This window comes from Medicago truncatula, chromosome 7 (genome assembly GCF_003473485.1).
Source record: "Medicago truncatula cultivar Jemalong A17 chromosome 7, MtrunA17r5.0-ANR, whole genome shotgun sequence".
Taxonomy (NCBI): domain Eukaryota; kingdom Viridiplantae; phylum Streptophyta; class Magnoliopsida; order Fabales; family Fabaceae; genus Medicago; species Medicago truncatula.
In genome coordinates, this window is record NC_053048.1 from 53,323,414 (window position 1) to 53,343,060 (window position 19,647).

At 30.8% G+C, this 19,647-nt stretch overlaps 2 protein-coding genes and 1 non-coding gene across 6 annotated transcripts; all 3 read left to right on the top strand.

Annotated features, from left to right (window-relative positions):
* Nucleotides 1-1,749: 1,749 nt before the first annotated feature.
* LOC11434168 (F-box protein PP2-B13) lies at nucleotides 1,750-6,209 on the top strand. Its single transcript, XM_003626146.4, has 3 exons — nucleotides 1,750-2,072; nucleotides 3,018-3,136; nucleotides 5,649-6,209. Exons 1-3 carry the CDS (start codon nucleotides 1,821-1,823, stop codon nucleotides 6,061-6,063), a joined length of 786 nt encoding a protein of 261 aa, XP_003626194.2. The 5' UTR covers nucleotides 1,750-1,820; the 3' UTR covers nucleotides 6,064-6,209.
* Nucleotides 6,210-10,998: 4,789 nt separating this feature from the next.
* Nucleotides 10,999-11,092, top strand: LOC112416875 (small nucleolar RNA snoR69Y). The gene has a single exon (XR_003007387.1). It is a non-coding gene; the product is annotated as a small nucleolar RNA snoR69Y (small nucleolar RNA).
* Nucleotides 11,093-14,619: 3,527 nt separating this feature from the next.
* On the top strand, nucleotides 14,620-19,615 carry LOC11434617 (F-box/LRR-repeat protein 3). Of its 4 annotated transcripts, XM_039827480.1 has the most exons (8): nucleotides 14,622-15,521; nucleotides 16,372-16,497; nucleotides 16,628-16,732; nucleotides 16,838-16,982; nucleotides 17,079-17,234; nucleotides 17,340-17,469; nucleotides 17,588-17,882; nucleotides 18,926-19,615. In XM_039827480.1, the coding sequence occupies exons 1-8, from the start codon at nucleotides 14,781-14,783 to the stop codon at nucleotides 19,169-19,171; spliced, it is 1,944 nt and encodes a 647-aa protein (XP_039683414.1). In that variant the 5' UTR covers nucleotides 14,622-14,780; the 3' UTR covers nucleotides 19,172-19,615. The 4 variants fall into 4 exon arrangements, with proteins under 4 accessions (XP_024625225.1, XP_039683413.1, XP_039683414.1 ...); XM_024769457.2 differs by having other exon boundaries at nucleotides 14,620-15,521; nucleotides 16,838-17,234; nucleotides 18,849-18,971; XM_039827479.1 differs by having other exon boundaries at nucleotides 14,621-15,521; nucleotides 16,841-17,234.
* Nucleotides 19,616-19,647: the final 32 nt, after the last annotated feature.

Genomic DNA, 19,647 nt, shown 5'->3' on the forward strand with positions numbered 1-19,647 from the left:
CTTAATCAACGAGATTAAGTTATATTTTAATATTTAACACGAAATTTTAGGGTCTGTTTGGTGTAGAAGAGAAGTTGTGAAGAGAGAAATAGGTAAGAGAGAGTTTGAGAAGAGAGAAAGAGATGAGAAATATGGTAGATTTGATGGATTGTTTGGTACAAGAGAAGAAAGAGAGAAATAGAGAAGAAAAAAGTATGTTTAATTTTTGAAAATACCAAAATATCCTTATATTAAAAAAACTATTACAATTATTATCTTAGTAATTTAATTTCATATATAATTTTTTTCAAGAGGATCTCATATATAAATTAATGTAGTTTTTATTCTAATTTAATTAAAAAAATTAAATTGATTATTTTTACAAAGGAATTAGATTACTTTTTAATTAATTTTTAAAAATATTTTAACATAGTCAGTTAATTAAATCAATTCATTACACTAGTTTTATTTTTAAAAAAAAATATGACTAGATTATCACACTATTTAATTTTACTAGTTCTATCGTTGTTATTTAGTTATAAAAAAAATATTGTTCAAAAACAAATAAGATGCCTATGTTACTCATATGATGTAAGCAAGGGTATAATTGAGAAATGTCCAAGATACCAATGGCTCCTCCCGTTTCTTCACATCCATGAAGAGAAAAAATATTGATGTGCGGCCCATACGTTTTTAATCTCTCTCCCCTATTTCTTTGCTCACCAAATAGCTTTGATGGGACATTTCTCTCCTATGTCTCTCTCTTCAACTTCTCTCTTCTCATCTTCTCCTCAACCAAACAGTCTGTTAGATATGACAATTCTGATTTGGAATACTAAGTTTAAATATTCAAAAAGTATTTTTATAGAACATCATTTCATAATAAAAAACATCATTTCATTGTTTATAAGAATCATAGTAATTTTTTTACATATTATCGTAAAAAATAATCAATTTTCTCAATTATGAGTGATAAAAATTCAAAAAAATAAATAAATTTTATTTCTCTGACACTTTTGATTAATAAGATTTCGTTATTATAATTATAAATGATAAAAAAATAATATTTTTTTAAAAACAATTCATTTAACTATTAATTTAAAGAGTGCGTGTACCGGTACACTCAAATATATTGGGTGTACCATATAATTTTTATTTTTATAAACTCGGTATCTAATTAATACAAAGATCAAATATTTAAAAAATTAATGTGTGATGCTTAAATTAATAAAAAAAATGTTAAAGATATTGTGTTAGAATTCAAGTTTTTTCCAACGAATACTATCATATTTGAACTAAATCAAACTTCATATCAAATTTAATCCCTATCCGTTTTTAACCATTGTCATTTTTTTTAATATCTATTTTTAACCATTATATTTTTTTTTAGAAGCTTAACCATTATCTTTTGTTTTGACAATCTTAATATATACATCATCCTACACAATTAGTACGATGGAAATATTTCTCATGCATTAATCTGAATCAATGATTTATAATTCTTTATCAGCATCATAACAAAAATGACTTCATTTACTTGTTATAGTTTGACAGAAGGTGTAGACTTTTTTTGGGTGAGTGGCAATCTAGTTCATTGATTCGGTTCTAAATTAGGGAAAATGGCAATCTGATTTTGGATGTGCACATGATTTGGCTCCATGTTGACATCCTCCTGCATATTAAAAACAATATGTCGTCATACTATCGATATGCATGGACCCCGTCACACAAAGAATTTATTGTAATATATAAAAGCATAACCAGTTGAGTTGCCAATATAGAAATCAAAGCACCTTGAATTCTTTTCAAAGTTTTCAACATTAGTGAAAAAATAATATAGTATGGAACTTCTGCCTGAAGATTGTTTTGCACACATTTTATCATTTACATCACCTCTTGATGTGTGTAGGGTTTCTCTACTCTCCTCGGTTGTGCAATCCATGGCTGATTCAGATTTTCTGTGGGAGAAATTTTTGCCACATAAATATCAAGAAATTATTTCTAGGCTGGTGGATCCCCCATTGCCATGTTCCTCAAAGAAAGAACTATTTGCCAGGTTATGTAAACCGTCACTAATTGACGACGGTAACAAGGTAATTTTCAACAACGAATGTTCATTTGATAATACCTTGTTTTTGCTTTTAATGACAATGTTAGTATACTATTGATAGATGTTACTGTGCTATGTTATGTTGGTGTTTTTTAACCACTAATAATAAGTGCATTAAGAATATTCGTTACTCATAAAAAAATAATTTGGACAAAATATCGTATACTTGTCTTGCATGTATAATGCCTAACTGTGACTATTCAAAATACACGATTTGTGTTGAATTTGTAAGTAAAGGAGGTTAGGTTGAGAAATGATATCTCTACAATTATTTTGTAACAATGTTTTAGATAATATTTTTATTTTCTGACAAAAACAGCCGAGAAAGAGAGTGTATAAATATACAATAAGAGTCTAATAAAAGGGACTAGACTTCCATAATATGACGAATTAATATTTAAATTTCGACTAAAATATGTATATATATTCAATGTCTTACACACCGGGAATACCTCCAATAGAGGGAACACATGATAAAAAAATTGCAATATAAATGCAATCATTGTTAACTTAAGGTTGCTTGTGTGTGCTCAGGCGGGGGAGCAAATATGAATATAATTAATTCATATATGCAGGATTGTACTACTATGAATCTAAATTCATATTTGCTTTACTGCCTGTGGATACACAAATCACCAGTTAAGAATTTTTGTTTTATGTAACAATATCATGAGTTTTCATTAGATATTTGTGCAAAATAAAACTTCGCTTGTTTCACGATTTATATACAACAATATTAAGCGTTTAGTTGCTATGTACTAAGAACAAAAATTCTACACATGCATTCTAATCAAATCACATATTTGTTGAGATATTTTAGGAACTAATCTTTAAAAGTGACACAATGAAATGGGAAAGCAAAAGAACATTTGATTTTGTAGCAATCTATATTTATTTTTATTTTAATGATATCTTGTCAATGAAACAGATGTTCTCAATTGAGAAAACAACAGGAAAAATATGTTACTTGTTGAGTGCAAGACAACTTTCAATTACATTTGGAAACACCTCTTTGTATTGGTCTTGGAAACAAGTTCAAGGCTCAAGGTTTGTTGATATTGTCCTACTTCTCCAATTAACAAGTGTTCATTTTTCTTTGGCTTAAATGTGTGTTTAGTCCCTGCACTTTCGCCCAGTTTTGGCATTGATCCCTACGCTTTTTTTTGTTTGGCATTGGTCCCTGCACTTTCTAAAACTTTTGGCTTTAGTCCTTCCGTTAACTTTCCGTTAAAAAAAAAAAACCAAAACTAACGGTGTGCCACGTGGCCCAATCATGACACGCCACGTGGCACACTAAAAAACAAAAAAAAAAATTAATTATTATTTTATTCATTATTTTTTTACTTAAAAATATCATTAGTCCCTGCACTTTCAGTATTTTTTGATATTAGTCCCTGCACTTTGGTATTAGTCCTTAAACTTCTTCTTTTTTTTTTAAATACTTTCAATGAAATTATTATGTTTTAATTATTGTTTTGTTCATTATTTTTATTGAGAATAATCGTAAAAAAATAAAATCAAAAAATCTTTGTTAAAAAAAATTAAGTAATAATTGTATAACATTGCAAATGGAAATTGTATCGTATTAACACCGTAACAAAAAATCCAAAGTGCAATTTAATTTCCATCTTCTTTGTTGATTTTTATCTATTGTTACGGTGTTAATACGATACAATTTCCATTTGCAATGTAATACAATTACTACTTAATTTTTTTTAACAAAGATTTTTTGATTTTATTTTTTTATGATTATTCTCAATAAAAATAATGAACAAAACAATAATTAAAACATAATAATTTGATTGAAAGTATTTATTTATTTTTTTTTTAAAAAAAGTTCAAGGATTAATACCAAAGTGCAGGGACTAATATCAAAAAATGCTGAAAGTGCAGGGACTAATGATATTTTTAAGTAAAAAAATAATGAATTAAATAATAATTAAAAATTGATTTTTTTTTTGTTTTTAGTGTGCCACGTGGCGTGTCATGATTGGGCCACGTGGCACACCGTTAGTTTTGGTTTTTTTTTTTTAATGGAAGGACTAAAGCCAAAAGTTTTAGAAAGTGCAGGGACTAATGCCAAACAAAAAAAAGCGTAGGGACCAATGCCAAAACTGGGCGAAAGTGCAGGGACTAAACACACATTTAAACCTTTTTCTTTTTATATTCTATGGCTGAGGAGTGCATCTTTGCTCCATTTGCAAAGGCTCCATTTATCCCTTTTTACTTCATAGATGTGTGACATATGACAATAATAAAATCAAGGGTTAGGATTAAAAGTTTTACAAAAAGCTGAAAAACAAAACACACAAACACACACGCCCCTTGTTCTTCCTCACGTCTTCATCATCACCGCGACCCCACTCAATATCAGAACACACAAACAGAGAAATATATTACCCATTACATCTCTTTTCAAACTCTAAACCATAGAAAGAGTGAGACTCCAAGACAACAATTTATCAGGAAAATTGTCATTGGAAATCACTCAATTACCTTGGATATACTTGTTGGATATCTCTGGAAACAAACTTTCTGGAAGAATCGATGATAGAAAATGGAATATGCCATCAGTTCAAATGCTTAATTTGGCTAACAACAACTTCTCAAGTGATTTACCAAACTCTTTTGATAGTAACAAAGTTGAAGGATTAGACTTATCACAAAATCAATTTTCTGGTTACATTCAAATTGGTTTCAGAAATTTACTAGAGCTTGTTCAATTAAAACTCAACAACAACAACCTCTTTGGTAAATTCCCAGAAGAACTTTTTCAATGCTACAAACTTGTTTCATTAGATTTAAGCCATAATCAATTATTCGGCGAGATTCCAGATTCCCGCAAAACTCGTTGAAATGTCGGTTCTAGGTCTACTTGACATATCAGAGAATCAATTTTCCGGTGAATTTGCAAAGAATTTAGGAAGCATTGAATCGCTTGTTGAAATTAACATCTCACATAACCATTTTCATGGCGTGTTACCAAAGACCCTCAAATGAACTAAAATAAAGATGTTCCGTCGCCATAAGTGGTAGCGGTGTCGCCGGAAGAGGCGGCGGTGGAGAGATGAGGTTGGTGTTGCGGCAGGAGGTGGAAGGGGGAAGAACAGAGAAGTTGAGTTGTGTGAGGTGTGTGGAACAGAATGGGGAGAACATTTTAATGGTAACCTTTGATTTTGTTTTAGCCACATGTCACACATCTATAAAATGAAAAGGGATAAATGGAGCATTGATAAATGGAGCAAAGATTCACTCATGGCTGAGATAACAACCTCAACTCACACCAAAAATAATCAAATTTGTCCCCTTACTTGCACATATGTAGTCTTAAAATACTTATATTAGTTGCTGAATTATTATTATTTTTTTACAATTAAATATGTTTTTAGCCTCTATGGTTATTTTAAGTCCTCTTAATTTTATAAATTATATGACATTATAAAAAGAAAAAACATATTTAACCATTTTATTATATGGGGAAGATGGGTACAATTTGTGATTGAAAATTCGTAAACAATTTGTAACAAATTCCGACCCCTTATTTGGGTTTTGTGTACAGGTTTGCAGAAGCTGCTGAACTCAGAACCATTTGCTGGCTAGAAATCAAGGGTAGTATAAACAGTGAAATGTTATCTCCAAAGACAATGTATGGAGCATATCTAAAAGTGAAAATTGCGGATCGTGCTTATGGTTTAGACTCGTTACCTTCAGAGGTGTCAATTGAGGTTGGTAATTACAAATCACAAGAAAATGTCTACATTCGTTCACAATCCAAAAGAAATGGGAAAGCTTATTGTCATTGCAATTGTGAGCACAATGATGAATGGTTGGAGATTAAATTAGGGAGTTTCTACACTGAAAAAGTTCAAGTTCAAGAAGTGAGAATGTGTCTCAAAGAAGTCAAAGGTGTGCACTTGAAAGGTGGGCTAATTGTTGATGGAATTGAACTAAGGCCTAAAACTTACGAGCAGTAAAAAATCTTACATGATTTTTTATTTTTTTTGGATAAACAAGTGTATGAAAGTTGGCAGTAATGTTACTTACAGAGTTCATCTTTGAATTTATTAATTTTAAAACTTTTTTAGTGCTCTTTAATTCATCGATCGAACTATGAACAATATTCTTTATCGAGTGATTTTTTATAAATCATCAAGTTGTTCACTATAACCTCACAATTACGTGAAAGTTTCAAATTACCATTTCTCTCTTTAAATATTTTTTGTGGAAAACTCGATTTTTTTTTTTGTTTTTAAAATAGCAAATAAGTTTTAAGTTGTTTGAATAAACTATGTTATGGAAAACTCAAATTTTGAATTTTGTGAGAAAAAAATTTGAAATTTCCAAAAGAGTTATTTGTATGTATGTTCTATTTTCCCGAGGAAAAAAAATCTTCCATACCATTCATTTTTGTGTGTGAAAACTCAAAAATAGATAGTTTTCCTTTTTCTATCTCATCTTGGGGTTCTTGAACAGCTTCATGCTCTCTCTTCGATGCTTGTTGTGCTGTTAAATTATCCTGATAAGGATCTACTATCTTATTTCCCTTATCAAACAAGGACTTTCTTGCCTCTAGATTGAGTGTAGAAGAAGCAACGTTCCTAACCACGGCGTCATGCACTTCGTAGAGTATTTTTTTTCTTAGAATTCTCCTCTAAAATGTCCCTTTCTTTTCTAAACTCTTCATATACTTTAGGTTTTCCCCATTGCGGCCTTCGTGAGGATAACTGTCTTATCTCTCTTCTTTTTCCGCTTTAGTCTATAATAATGTTTCCACCGCGTTAGCTACGGTAGGCGACCTTAATAGATCTCTTATCGTAGGAGACTTAATTTATTTATTTATTTTTGTTGTTGAAAATTGATTGTTAGCATTTAGATATAGTAAGTAGCTATTGAATGACATGGATCTCTTGGCAAATTTACCCATTAAAATTGTATATTTTAATCATTAAAGTTGTTCTTTTAAAAAGTTACTGATTTTAGAATGAATTGTACTAAAGGGTGTTTTTGTCAAAGATGGTATAACTGTAAAAATCCCAGCAACAATTTATTCAGCTTATGTTCCTCTACATTTAATATTTTCCGTCATTAACCAACTCAACGAGCTTGTAAATTCTTACAAGAGCATTACTATTTATCTAGAGAGTTTTTATCAAGAATTTATCAAGAAAATGTCTCAGCCATTTTAATTTGTTATTTGTCGAAAATCAAGGGAGTTAATGGTGTGTAATTAAGGAAATGTGTTAGCAAATAACCTTCTGTTCTATGAGAAACTCTAAAGACTAATTTCCGTTCTATGAGAGACTTTCAAAGACTAACTTATGTTCTATGAGAAACTTCTAAAGACTAACTTCCGTTCTATGAGAATCTTTCAAAGACTAACTTCTGTTTTATGATAAACTTCGAAAGACTAACATCTGTTCTATGAGAAACTTTCAAAGACTAACTTTTATCTTTTGAAAATCTTCTAAAGACTAATTTCTGTTATCCAAGAATCTTCCAAAGACTAACTATCATTATATGAGAATTTTCCAAGGACTGAAATGTTTGTATGATTTTTTTTTTAATTAAAATTTAGCTGTAAACGTTTATAATTTTTTGGGTTAAATATGTTTTTGGTCTCCATAAATATATTAACTTTTCATTTTAGTCCCCATACAAAATTTCTTCAACTTTTAATTAGTCTCTCAAAAAAATTTCATATTCACTTTTGGTCCCTTCTTTAAAGTGAACTCATATGTAGATTCATATTTTTGAATAAAATTTTGCAGAAAAATTCATAATATAACAAGAATCTCTCCTAAAAGTTAGAATTTTTTAACAAAACATGATTTTAGTATGAATTTTTATATGTTTTAAGGTTAAAAATTCATATTTAATTTGTGTTTTGTTAAAAAATTCTAGCTTTTTTTTTTTAGAATATTTAACACATTTTTGCACAATTTTATTAAAAAATACAAAAATTAAATTATAAATAGGGACCAAAAGTAGTGATTTAAAATTTTATAGGACTAAAAATTGTAGAGGGACTAAAACAAAAAATTGGTATGTTTATAGGACAAAAAACATATTTAACCATAATTTTTTTTATCAGAAATCATGTGTTCAATTATTGTACTGTTTTCCATATGTTATTCTATCGTAATAATTTATTAAGATTGATGGTGTTAAATGATTAATGTCGCGTCATTTTTCGGAGATCAAGGCTATTTAATTAATGTCGCGTCATTTTTCACTAATTTATTTCACGACTGAACATTTAATTTTTAAGAAAAAGGAAAAAAAGTTCAAAACACCCCATATTGAAAGATTTAGGGTTCGGGGGTTGGTTACATAAAGGGAAGGTATTAACACCCTTTATGTTCGTAGTACTCTACGAGAACCTCTTGATTTTAATTAACTTTTTGTGCTTAAACTTGTTTGCTTTTTAAAGAAAAGAAATTAGTATGGTGATTAAATAAAAGAAAAAGAAAGTTTTTTATTTACATTTTTTATTGATTTGGAAGGACGTGGTCCTTTACCTACGTATCCGTGAGGGATCAAAACCTCGTAGTTCGTGGTAGAAATTGACGTTTGATTGATTTTGTGATTTTTATTAGTTTTGAAAAAGGTTTTAAAAGAAAAGGCAAGTGGCAAATAAGATTTGATTTGTATTTTTTAAATTAAAAGAAAATGGACTGAAAGTATGATTAAAATGATTTAAAGTTTGATTAAGAAAGATAACTTGATTTTGGAATCAAAATTTATTATGAAAATATTTTTGTGATTTTGATTCTAACCTAATATTTTTTGCATTTTTTTAATATATTAAAGCAGAATAAATAAATAAAATAAAAGAAAGAGACAAAATTCCGAAAGGACAAAATTATCGAAGGGACAAAATTCCAAAGGGACTTTTTCGAAGGGACGGAAAAAAGAAGGAGAAGAAAAGAATAGCTCGTCAACACAAGCTAAATGAGGGAGAAGTGAGAAAAGTTCTTTGACAACCCAAGAGAACTTTTGGTGTGTGAAATTGTGAGGGATGAGAGCTCTATTTATAGGTGAGGAGGTTGATGAAAATGGAAAATTGGTTTAATGGAAATGATGGACAATTATGGTGAATTTTGAAAAAGAAATGTTAAAGTTGACACTTGACTTGATTTTTTTTTGGACCTTGGACATTTATTTTTGGACCTATTGACACTTTGTTTTTTTGACATTTTTTGCTATATAAAAAAAAGAAAATAAGACCTAAAAATAAAAGACAAAGATAAGAGTAAAAGATGGAAAATTAAAAAAAGTAAAATAAAAACTAAAAGACTAATAAATAAAAAAGTGAGAAGAGAGTCCGAAATCGGAACAAAAATTAGGTATTTTAAAATACCTCTCTGCCGATTTTTTTTTCTTCTGAAAAGTAAGAGAATATTCCGAATTAGTGGATGTATGAATGAAAGTCTTAGGTCAAAAATTGAGATATGACAATTAATAATCAAATAAATATAATAAAATAAAAATGGAGGGATTAACTTTTTAAAATAAACAATGTTAATTAAGGCGTGTATTAAACTGGGAGGAATGTGTATTCTCTTGTTTCAGGGTGAAGGCCAATAAAAGAGAGGAAAGGTAGTGAATTTGAAGTACCTTAAATGCCCTTTTGCCTTCAATTTGATAATATAATTCTTAAAATTAAAATTACACACAAAAGTAGGTAACTGACGGTAGATTTACCTACAGGCTACAGTTACACGTTATAGCACCAACGTTAAAATTTTTTTTTAGTAAAAAGGCATCTCCCATTAATGTCTCGCACGTTAAACGGCGCCATGTTCCCACAATCTAAGTAACGAAAAGTAGCATAATACTTTGTTTGAGTGTCAATTGTAAACAATTTGGCCATCAATCAATAAAAAATAAATCTTAACAACAAATAACTCGAGATATATAAATGCAAAAGTAAAAATATTATTCCCGGGAAGACTTGCATGATAAATTATTGATTGTGTTTTGTTCCAATTATTACTTCTACTTAATCAGATTAAAAACTGCAAAAATCATGCATATACCATGATTTGTCCTATGAAAAATCTAAAGGAACTCAACCAGCATTTTAAGTTGATTAATGATTAGTACTTTTTAACTGTGATATTGAAGGAACTTCCTTTAGATAGCAAGACTCAGCATCTAAGCCATGTTTGTAGTACATGGCTAAAAACTTCTTCAGTCATATATATGCAAGTTAAAAACAACTAAAACAAGTAAGGTTTTTATAAAAAGTGATGTAATTATTACATGATAAAAAGTCAAAACATATATTTTCAAGACAAAAAATTTATTTATAGATTCTAAAATATATTAAAAAAAAAAAATATAGTGAGAATTTGTGATTGAAAAGTGAACAAATAAATTGCAAAACATTCCCATCCCTCTAAAAATAAAAATAAAAATTGTATAGAATCTAAATACTACCTTTTTAAAAATCTTAAAGTTTTGAGATTTTCTGTAATTAATATAGGAGCAGCAAGAGAACATATTTTTTCTTCTGAAAAAATTAATTTTTTTAACAAAATGAAAATGAAAATAGTAGGAGTAAAATGGGGTTTGTGAAAAACATGAAGTTTGGGCCTTATATATTTGAAATTGAAAGCGATCTGGGCCTAGAAAAGAATAGAACGGGTTTCGTTGTCACAAGATTCATCCCATGTAACCCTAGCAATACAAATCTCTTTAAATACCCCACTGCCCGGCCTCTCTCTTGCCTCATAGCTAGTTAGGGTTTTCGTTGCTGTCTCGTGTTTTCTTTTGATCCATTCAATTTTTTTAATCTAGGAAAATACGGTGGAGAGGGTTTTTCTTTTTATTGTTTGAGATTGATATCTCTCGTCTTCTCTACCGGATTTCCTTGATTAAAGAAATTTACTGGTTCATTATTATTTTTTAGCTATGATGACAATGTGTATCCCAGCTCATTATGAGGCCTTTTTGTAAGGTCTGGGAATTTAACCTTCCACACATTTATCTGAGCTTTTCTTCACACTTGTTTTTTTATTTTCGCTTCATTTTTTTTTTTAAACTATTTTTATTCTGATATAATTCCATGCTCCTTTTCAGTCCCTTATTAGGGAGGGTTTTTAGATTTCAGTTTTTTTATACAAATCTAATTGTATTATTTGGTTATGCAATTATGATCATATGAAATATAGTTGTGTTGTCGAATTGTTGTTGGGTTTTTGTATAGATAGAGCATAGATGGATACTGCAAATTAGATGATCAATCACTACAACTAAGCTTCTCGACATTTAACATCTATCTTTTCAATTTGGATTTGACATATCTCCACACCAAAACCAAAACAATTTTCGAAGATTATTCACCAAACATATTCAACAACAATTTCAATTTTTTTTATTTTTTTTATAGATTTCAAACGCATAAAATTGAATTTTTTAAATGAAAATAATTCTGTTACTCTCATGAAGGGAATATAATTGTAAAAATGATTTATGCAAAATATTTTCAAATTTGTGTTCACTTCAGTTGTTTATGAATCTGAAATTTGGTTTTAGTAGTGTTTTAATGTTGTGAAAAGTTGAAAATTTTGTAGTTGCATAATATGTTTATAGTGAATAATAGAACCATCAATGGAATTTTGGTTGGAGAGGTTTACCCTTAGCGATTCAAATTGGGTTCAATAGCCTGATGATTGAAAACCAAGATAGCTAAATTCTTGGAATTCTGCTCATTACTCAAGCAGGATCGCTCATTGTAAAAGTAAATGTCCAAAATACTCTTGTGCATGTTAACATGCGCAGCGTGATTTAAGTTGCGCTAGTTATAAGAGGAACGTAACTTAAGTCACGCTGGAACGCAACTTAAGTCACGCAGCGTGACTTAAGTTGTGCTAGTGTATTTTTTAACCTAAGTTAAGTCACGTAGCGTGACTTAAGTTGCGCTAATGTATTCTGAGCGTGAGTTAACTCACGCTAGTTGTTAATGTGGAGGGGCTTGTGGTGTGTTTTATGTTCCACAACTTTGTTTCGTTTATAATGTTTTTTATCTTAATATTTTTAGGAGAATGTTAACCATTGCCCTTATGACATTGGTTAAAATACTAAAATTAGTAAGTTTGCATTGAAAACTGATGCAATTATTGCCAACAGGAATATTATTTAATTATATTTAGAAATAATATAGTTCAAAATCCCCCGAACCTCTGATCCGATAGCAGCTATAATATGCATCTACGACTAGCTACAGGAACTAGATGAAAACTTCTACAAAAGGGTATCGAAGAATGCATTCTGACATCGAGTCCTCAATCAATGTAGATGATTCAACAAGGTAGACCGAAGCAACTCGTCGATCAGCTATCACCACATCGTTGCCGAGAATGGCATGGCGATCAAACTAGTGCTAGTGACTGTCTACGGCTACGGCTTATGCCTTCACTCGAGGACAAAAATAAAGACTTGTATTTCCAAGACAATATTTCTATTAATGGAATCCTTAACCATTACCCTTAAAACACCGGTTAACAAAACCCATATTTTTAATACTCATTGCCTTCCTCTCAAAGCACTGTTCTTTTCCACATGATATTGTTCGTGTATCGTGATTCTCCAACATATCAAAGCAATTTGACATTATAACTAGTTTAACCATGACAATTCTTCCTTAAACTCTTAATTGTCAAAGTATATTATGGACATATCGTAGTGGATGGGAAGAGAGGGGGAGGGTTTAAAAAAATAAAAATAAAATAAAGAGTAAGTGGGAGATATAGAGGACATTGAGATCAATGACTTTGGGGGGTTTATTTTTCTTCAAAATATAAAACCTTTGAGAAACTAAAAAATTTGTATTGGATGAGACTTTTGGAGGGTTTAAAGGGGTTTATCAAATTTAATATATGTTGTTATAATATTCTAAAAACTAAAAATATATTAATCATAAAATTTATCATTCTTTAAAAAAACACTCTTTCAAAAAATATGAAAGATTTCTTAATTAGTATACTCTAATTAGATGGTGAGTAACTCGATAGCGAGTGTGGAGTCATTAGTTATACATTTGCATTGTACAAGCACATGGTTCCCTATAAAAAAATCACAAGGTACAATCTCACTATCATTTGCAGTTTTGGTCCTATATTTTCATTTTTTTGTAGAATTGGTCCCCCTGTTTTATAATTCGACAGTTTGGTCCTTCCATCATATTTTTGAACTACAAAAATGTGATGTGATAAATTTTAAATGTCGTGGAATATGATATGAAGATAGAAAAAGATCAACATCGATGAAACTGTAACAAAATTATCTTAAAACTTCATTTAAAACATATCACATCACAATATTTTAGATAAAACATATGATAGAGGGACCAAAATTGTCGAATTTTAAAATAGGAGGACCAGTCTCACAGCTCTTAAAAAAAAAAAGGTGGCCAAGTTTAGAAAAATTGGCGCAGAACTAAAGTTACATCAAAAGAGGCAAAGGATTGAAGGCTCGAATAAGATGTTACAAAATTAATGCTAGCTAGCAAAATGGCATCTAAGTTAATGACACACAGATTTATATATAAGTAGTGGACATCAAAATTTTGTGTCAAAAATTTATTTATTATTTCAATGTTAGATATATAAAATAAAGAAGGCTAAAATATGATTTTAGTTCCTGCAAATATGCCTCGTTTTGGTTTTAGTCCTTATAAAAAAAAAAAATTTGGTTTTTGCAAGGACCTTTTTTAAAAACAAAATATTTTGTAGAGACCAAAAACTACAAAATTGGTTCAGTTATAATGTGCCACGTATGCAAATCATCACAAAAGTGGGGTCAGAGACTATTTTCAAAAACAAAAAATTTTGCAGGGACAAAAAACAAATTTTTTTTTTTTACAGGGACTAAAACCAAAACGAAACATATTTGCAGGGACTAAAACTATATTTTAGCCAATAAAAAAAATGCTAACCATTTCCTTCATTAATATAACATAGTTAGATATATTCCTTTCTTATGATTTAATACTTCAGAATTCAGATCTATTTAAATATTTTCAAATAGTTTCGAGAACTATAGATTAATTAAACCCTAAAATATGTATTTTATAATTACTTATAAGAGACCCCAACAATATTTTTTTTAGAGTCAATACACAATTTTTTGTATTCTATTTTTGCATTATATGTTACTATTGTCTTGCTATTTAATTTTAACCTTGTTATTAGGAAAATGAGCACTGATAATCTGAAGTTAATTGTGAGATAAGTATAACATAACCATGAATCGTTTCAACTAAAAATCGAACTCGAATTCTATCAAACGATTCGTCATTTTATCAAATTCATTAACCACTTAAATCCATTCCTTAGTTTTTGTATTTTATTATCAAGAATCCATTGCTTATATTTTATCAGAATGGTCTTTTCTTGTTCAACTTGAAATCGAACTTGAAATAAAAAGATTAGTTAATGTTTACTACTACTTTACTGTTTCAAAACAAAACAGTACTACTACTATATAAACAAGACAAATAACGGGTACAGAAAAAAAGGACATTACCGTACCCGTACATGATGAAAGTGAGAGTGAAACAACAACGAAACTTACACAAACACAACCACTCTTCTAAATTCTGTTTCATTCATTCATATTTCTAATTTTATATTCATTCTTTATAGTACTCTTCTCTTGACCCAGTTTCACGCTAAAAACAAAAACAATGAAACCAACGAAACCTCGTCGCAATTCTCCATCACCATTTTCCTCCCTTTCCCACCTAAATCAAACCAAACTCAAAAACCTTAATATTCTGTCTTTTTTGTGTTGTTTTAATTTAATGTTGTCTGAATCTGTATTCTGTCACTTGACAGAGGATTTACTTATCAGAGTTTTGGATAAACTCGATTCAGATCGGAAATCTTTTCGGTTAGTATGCAAGGAATTTCTCCGGGTCGAATCAACCACCCGGAAAACCATTCGGATTCTCCGGATTGAATTCTTACTCAATTTGCTTCAAAAGTATCAAAACATTGAATCACTTGATCTTTCAGTTTGTCCATGGATCGAGGATGGAGCAGTATCGACTTTACTGAACCATTGGTCATCGAGTTGGACACTGGGAATCAAGAGATTGATACTGAGTCGAGTTACCGGGTTAGGGTACGTTGGGTTGGAGATGTTGATTAAGGCTTGTCCGTTGTTGGAAGCGGTTGATGTTTCGCATTGTTGGGGTTTTGGTGATAGAGAGGCAGCTGCGTTATCTTGCGGTGGGAAGTTGAAGGAGATTAATATGGATAAGTGTTTAGGAGTAACTGATATTGGATTGGCCAAGATTGCTGTTGGGTGTAGTAAGTTGGAGAAGTTGAGTTTGAAATGGTGTTTGGAGATTTCTGATCTTGGTATTGATCTTCTTTCTAAGAAGTGCTTCGATTTGAATTTTCTTGATGTTTCCTATCTCAAGGTTTGTTACTCATTTCATTTGTACTCACTATCCTTGTAAAGTTATTTTACACATTGTCATATCCATTTAAAGATGTGGCAAGACATGATTGAATTCTGCTTAAACTCTAATGGATATATTTGCAAACATAATTGTCTAAAAAAAATGTCACCTTTAGTTTTTGTTTCCAGTGTAATTTTGTTTATTTAGTAAGATTAGTGTTGTCCTTTCTTCATTTATAATTTCTTGTTCATTTGTGTGACATGACGTAATATGACAACTTTTGTGGGATTTGGCTCCTCTAAAGCAAGTCACTAAGTGAGTAGTGTGTGTGAACCATTGATTAATAAACTGGAAACTCACCATTCCAGTTAGGATAATTGGCCTGTGGTGAGGTTTTGAATCATTAGTCTTGAAGCTTGGAAAATTAAGCGTATGTTTGGTTTCATTGTGTGAATTATCAAAATTTATTTGTTTTTTTCTCTATTATTAAACATGATTTCAGAAAACACACATGTTTGGTTACTATTAGGCAAAAAATTGCCTTCAAACCCCGGTTTGACTAGAAGTGATGAAAAGTAGTTTTTGCATTTCGGACAAAAAAACATTTGCCCAAGTACACTGTAATACTATCATTTGAATGACATTCTCTTGTTATTTCATGCTTAAGGTAATCGTAAAGAAATATATGTGTTAATAATGCTTATGGCGATTTACTGTTCTAATCGCTTGCCAACAGGAGCCTATTTCAATGACAATACACTTTTCTGTTTTACATTATCACCTTGCTCGGTAATAAACATGCTTGATTAAGTTTGAGTTATTGTTTTTTCAAATAATATTTTAAATTATTGACATCTTACATCATTAGGTTACCAACGAATCTTTACGATCAATAGCTTCTTTGTTAAAGCTTGAAGTTTTCATTATGGTGGGATGCTATTTAGTGGATGATGCGGGGTTGCAGTTTCTTGAAAAAGGATGTCCACTACTCAAGGTACTTTTCTATTCAAATGTTATAAACTGTGACATGACTTCAAAATTAATAAAGTTTGACCAAGGAGGTTTTGTGGAGTTTGAGCATAAACACAAATTTCTTTAGCAGCTGTTCTTTTAATGTGTTGCAGGCAATTGATGTATCAAGGTGTAACTGCGTTAGCCCATCCGGCTTATTATCAGTAATTAGTGGACATGAGGGTCTTGAGCAGATCAATGCAGGACACTGTCTCTCAGTGAGTTTTTATCTAAAATTTTGGTGTATATATTTGATTCCGCACCTTATTTTACTGTTATAAGTATGATATAGACTAATACTGTTCCTCGGGCATTTTCTGAAGGAGCTTTCAGCACCTCTCACTAACGGCTTGAAGAATTTAAAGCACTTGAGCGTAATTAGAATTGACGGTGTACGAGTTTCGGACTTTATCCTCCAGATCATCGGCTCCAATTGCAAATCTTTAGTCGAACTTGGTTTAAGCAAATGTATTGGGGTGACCAACATGGGGATTATGCAGGTAGTAGGTTGTTGCAATTTGACGACACTTGATTTGACTTGTTGTCGTTTTGTCACTGATGCAGCCATCTCTACTATAGCAAACTCTTGTCCAAACCTTGCATGTCTGAAGTTAGAGTCCTGTGATATGGTTACTGAGATTGGTCTGTATCAGATTGGATCAAGTTGCTTGATGCTTGAAGAGCTTGACCTTACTGACTGTTCTGGCGTAAATGACATAGGTAAAATATTGATGTTTTATCCATAAGTATATCAGATACCAGTCTTGTATAAATTTGATGATGGTTCCGATTTTATTTTATCTCCAACATTCTGTCTTCGTGCAGCACTGAAATATTTATCAAGATGTTCAAAACTTGTAAGATTGAAGTTAGGATTATGCACAAACATATCAGACATAGGATTGGCGCACATTGCTTGTAACTGCCCAAAATTGACCGAACTTGACCTCTATCGGTAATTGAACTTTAGTCAACGTGGTTAAATGTTTATGATTCATTAAAATTGTAGACAAAGTGGCGAACCTGTTTTGTTCATTCTGTTTTTTTTTTTTTTTTTTTTTTTTAAATTGCAGTTGTGTACGTATAGGAGATGATGGGCTAGCAGCACTGACAACCGGATGCAACAAGTTGGCCATGCTCAACCTAGCATATTGCAATAGGATTACAGACGCAGGGTTGAAGTGTATCAGCAATCTCGGTGAACTCTCTGATTTTGAGTTGCGTGGGCTTTCAAACATCACGAGCATTGGTATAAAAGCAGTTGCAGTCAGTTGCAAGAGATTGGCTAATTTAGATTTGAAGCATTGCGAAAAACTTGATGATACGGGTTTTCGGGCACTTGCTTTTTATTCACAAAACCTACTGCAGGTCAGTGGTATCAGCTTTACTCGATTACACCTTCTAAAAGAAAAGTATGTCCAACAATCATCATCCTATAAAAATTGAATATAATTGACACTACCTTGGATTTGTTACTTTCTAAGGTGTATATTGTTTTATAGTTCAACCTGATTGAAAAATTTATAGCTATGGTCTTCCAAAGGCGAAGAACCCTAGTTTGTGTCTTGTTTGGGTTCACTGCTCTTCTTTCCTCGTCTCTATGCATGGGTTTGAATATTTGCACGTTTAATTTGTGTGTTTTATAATTTTCTTGTCCTTTGCGGTCACAAGTTTAACTTATCTTCTGCGCTTGACCTGAAGACAAATAAAAGCACAGTAGTTTCTTTATTCTAGCACATCTATCTTGCTCTTATGCTGCTTCATTTTGAAATAACATGTAAAGCTGGATGTTGAAGATAATGTCTTTTGCATAAAAAGATTTTATCCAAAAGAAAAACGAAAGAAAGAACATTTGTTGAAAAAAAAAATCACATTTGCACAACTATTGACTGGATACCAATATCATATCATTTTGTCCTTTATAAATCGGAGATACATGCAATAAATCATATTCCGTTCTTTATTAATCTGTTGTCTAAATCCATTTCTCATATTATGATATTACAATTTCCAACTGTTATTCTTGCATTCTCATAGAAGGTGGTGCTTCTTACTTGCTTCATCGCATAATCTTTTAAAACTTTTCAAAATTGATATACTGATATACACTCTTGATAAACCAAACTGGAAACGGCTTTTATACTGGCGTCTCATATTTGTTATATACTTGAAAAAGTGAGTGTCTATTTATATTTTGTAGGAGCACATATGTTAATTTTCGTTCAAATAGGTTATTCATTTGCATTTATTACATAGAGACATCTTATAATGATGCAATCAATGTTATGCATTAGGAGTTCAAGTTCTAACTCAACGTAGTTATGATGATTGCAGATAAATATGAGCTACTGTAATCAATGTTATGTATTAGGAGTTCAAGTTCTAACTCAACGTAGTTATGATGATTGCAGATAAATATGAGCTACTGTAACGTGTCAGATCATGTGTTGTGGCTGCTTATGAGTAACCTGAAGCGCCTCCAGGATGCAAAACTTGTGTATCTTGTTAATGTCACCATACAAGGATTGGAGCTTGCCCTTATATCTTGTTGTGGTCGAATTAAAAAGGTCAAACTGCAACGTTCTCTCGAATTTTCAATATCCTCAGAAATACTCGAAACAATCCATGAACGAGGGTGCAAGGTCAGATGGGATTAGCTATGCTGTTTGTGAATTAGGAAGTGAGAGGGTCACTTAGCTGTCAATCAAGTTAGTTAAGTTAGTTGCATAGTTAGATGGGGTATTATTGTTTTCGAGCTCTATATATAAAACCAACAAGATTAAGTTGAAACTTGACAAAATTGAAGGTTGTTACTGATTATGACTTAACAAACTTAGCTCACTTATATATAGAGTCGAAAACAACAATAAGTGACTCCTACTAACTTGGCATTAATGCAACTAACTTAATTGAGAACTATAATTTGATGTATTATACTTGCTTTTCATTGAAGTGATGTTGCTTCATTGGTGATTTAAGATATCTTCCATTCATAATTTTAATGTTTTTCCCCCTTGAATTCTAGTATATCCTATAAGATGTATACAGATACTAATACGAGACACTGATTTTTTTAGATTTCCCCTTGAATTATCTTTTTATATATTTTTTACTGTATTTATCATGTTTTTCC

Bases quoted from the DNA above. Each gene is read 5' to 3' on its own strand.
- LOC11434168 (XM_003626146.4), top strand. From the start codon at position 1,821: ATGGAACTTCTGCCTGAAGATTGTTTTGCACACATTTTATCATTTACA. The intron at 2,073-3,017 runs GTAATTTTCAAC...TCAATGAAACAG, and splicing joins TAATTGACGACGGTAACAAG to ATGTTCTCAATTGAGAAAAC. The intron at 3,137-5,648 runs GTTTGTTGATAT...TTTTGTGTACAG, and splicing joins AAACAAGTTCAAGGCTCAAG to GTTTGCAGAAGCTGCTGAAC.
- LOC11434617 (XM_003626147.4), top strand. From the start codon at position 14,781: ATGAAACCAACGAAACCTCGTCGCAATTCTCCATCACCATTTTCCTCC. The intron at 15,522-16,371 runs GTTTGTTACTCA...TTACATCATTAG, and splicing joins TTGATGTTTCCTATCTCAAG to GTTACCAACGAATCTTTACG. The intron at 16,733-16,837 runs GTGAGTTTTTAT...CATTTTCTGAAG, and splicing joins ATGCAGGACACTGTCTCTCA to GAGCTTTCAGCACCTCTCAC.